Below are 3036 nucleotides of genomic sequence, written 5' to 3' on the forward strand. Positions count from 1 at the left end.
ACAATTCCGACACCATTACCTCTGGATTCTGTTTGGTTACTAAAATTTTTCAGATAATAATTTTAAATTTTAAAATAATAATAATATTAAAATATAATATTTTAATATTATTATTATTTTAAAATTTAAAACAGTTAAGAAAAAGTTAAATTATTTATTATATTTTGTATGAAAATTTAAAAAAATTGTAATGATGAGATAAATATTTTGTATTTGAAATGAGAAATCTTGATGGCCAAACTAGTTTATTGAATAATAATAATGGCTCCTTTGAATATTTAGAATATTTTATAATTATGTGAATAGTAATAAATGGTTTGAGTTAAAGTATTTTATTAAATTTTAAAAAATAAGAGAAAAAAAAAGTTAAATAAAAATGTTATAAAATTAAAATATTTTTTGAATATATTTTTTAATATAATTTTCGTGTAGGAATTTTAAAAAGTTGTATTATTTTTTATGTTTTGTTTGAAAGTATAGAAAAATTGGATTTGATGTTTAGATAATGATTAGATAATGATTAAATAAAAAAATAAAAATTTTAAAATAAAAAGTATTTTTTATTTTAGAGATATTTAGAAAAAAAATTATAACAAGTTTGAGAATATCTGATAATATCTCAATACCTAAATAAAGGCTAAATTATTTATTATAAGATCTGTTATAGTTCTAAAAGATAAATGTTGACTCACAATATGATCTCATAAAAGATAACTTTAACTGATATGATTTATAACTGATATGATTTAATACGATACATAAAATTGTAAATCTTTTTTTTACTGTAAAGTATATCAAATGTATTATATCAAATCACGTTAATTTTAAATTTATTTATGTATGATTTTTTTTATCTACGAAATATTTCTCTTATAAAAAAAAAAGTTAAAACATTAATAACTTTATGTTATTCTTCAATAGTGTTTGAAGTGCCGGATCTGTAAGAAATTAAACTTACAAATAATTTATTTTTCATCTCGATAAACATCTCATTTATCTTGTATGCGATAGACTTTGGTGCTCAAAACCTTATTCTCAAGATACTTTGATGAATACCATAATTATTAATTATCTAGTGGGTTTGCCCTTCCACACATACCAAATGAAGATGGAACAAATTTTAGTGGAAACTTGAATACCATAAGCTTTTCAACTAAGGTGATTAAAATATAATATTTAAAGTTGTGAAGTGCGTAAATACTGCGTAATTTTTTTTAAAAAAATGAATAAATATAAAACTTACATAAAAAATAGTTTTTAATTGTGAATTCTACTCTTTTTCAAAATAATTATACAGTGCTTACATATTTCACGACTGTATGTAGTATTACTCTTAAAATAATGAATAGAACTATAAGATTTTAGTTCAAAACTTTTTATAAAATAATAACTATATTTGAAGAGCAATTTTCATGCCACTTTATCAATTTAAATAATCTTTTTATTCATCGAGATGATGAATAAAAACCAAATTAAATAATCATACTTTCTTCAACAAACCATTAAAAATACTCGGAAAACAAATCGTTTAGTCGTCTTTTTTTTTTTTAGTCAAATTTTAGAATAATTAGTGAAATATACTAAACTTGAATAATATCTATTCAAAATCTTAAGCAAAAAATAAAAAAGAAATTATAGTTGCAATTATATAAACGTTATACAATCACTTTAAAAATTATGAATAAATACTGAATTAATATGAAAATAAAAATTAATTTTTTAATTATCAATTCTATTCTTTTTTAAAGCAACTGTAAGACATTTGAGTACTTCATGACTTGCATGTAACATTACTTTAAACAAAATATTTGATAAAAAAAATATTTTACAAAATATTAAATACAGAGTTTTTAATTATATGATCGAATTGAATGATTAAATTCAGAATAATATAGTCACAATGCTAAAAACATTAATGAGGTTTATTAAATATTGTGTCCTACATAAAACAAGACCTTATAATTCGATACAACCTCAATTACTGTCGACCTTTCAAAAACATTAACAAAAGACCATCACCGGGGGTTGCCTCAAGCCTTACTAGCCCCTAACCACTGCTATCACAACACGCCAACACGAACGACAGGTGTGAAGCCGCAGAACTCCATGAAAAATCCCCCGCGGGTAACAGTGGTGCTCACAGATGATCCGCTTTCCCAGCCAGTGAGATATACCCGGGCAGAGGACCGGCACGTGGCGTCCTGAGAGGATCCTCGCTTACCTGGTTCCCGTTACTATCGTAATAAATTACGCCTGAGAAATCCAACGGCTCACACTTGTCCCCCATCAAGATAGTCTTTTGCCAGACCCCACAGTCACTCCACTCCTCCGGTTCAGTCCCGACGCCGGCGTGATTTCCGATCCTTTTCCGGTGCATGAATCCGACCGCCTTGTTGCTTATCTTCAACAGGAGCTGCTTCTGCCGGGAAGCGAACGTCGGAGATGAAGGATCCTTTTTCTGAGTGCCCCTGATCGTCCTCGTCGCCTTGGCTTTGATCTTGCGGGAGACCAGGTCGGCTCTCTCGGCGCATAAAGCCATGAAAGTCGACATGGATATCAACAAGCTGGCTGCTGGTTTCTGCTTCTTCTTCGACAAGCCGGAGGAGCCATGTTCTGGAGTTTTGCGGAACATGTTGTCTCTGGTCGGAGTTTGTGTCGTACAAAACTGGCAGTGAGAATGAATGTCCTAATGACGAGTGCTCATATATATATATATATATATAGGCGTATGTGAGCAATGGGTTTAGCCTTTAGGTGACTGGTGATAACCGGTGGCCATTCCTTTACATTTCCGAATAGTTGGCGTAATTAAATATAATCGTGGAGTCTACCGTAATTTTTTTTTTTTAAAGTTTGAGATTTATTATTAAAATATTATTTATCATATTAATTTTATATTTATTTATTTTTTAAAGAAATTATACAATATTTATATATTTTTCAACTATAAATATCATTTCTTTTAAAATATATTATCCATAGTATTTAAATAATAAGAATTAATTTGTAAAATTAAAATTTTAAAATTTATCTTTT

General features: G+C 27.5%; 1 protein-coding gene across 1 annotated transcript; it reads right to left on the reverse strand.

Annotated features, from left to right (window-relative positions):
* Positions 1 to 1901: 1901 nt before the first annotated feature.
* LOC122299450 lies at positions 1902 to 2693 on the reverse strand. Its single transcript, XM_043109750.1, has one exon. It carries the CDS (start codon positions 2630 to 2632, stop codon positions 2138 to 2140), a length of 495 nt encoding a protein of 164 aa, XP_042965684.1. The 5' UTR covers positions 2633 to 2693; the 3' UTR covers positions 1902 to 2137.
* Between the last annotated feature and the right edge of the window lie 343 nt (positions 2694 to 3036).

This window comes from Carya illinoinensis, chromosome 16 (assembly GCF_018687715.1).
Source record: "Carya illinoinensis cultivar Pawnee chromosome 16, C.illinoinensisPawnee_v1, whole genome shotgun sequence".
NCBI classification, from domain to species: Eukaryota; Viridiplantae; Streptophyta; class Magnoliopsida; order Fagales; family Juglandaceae; genus Carya; species Carya illinoinensis.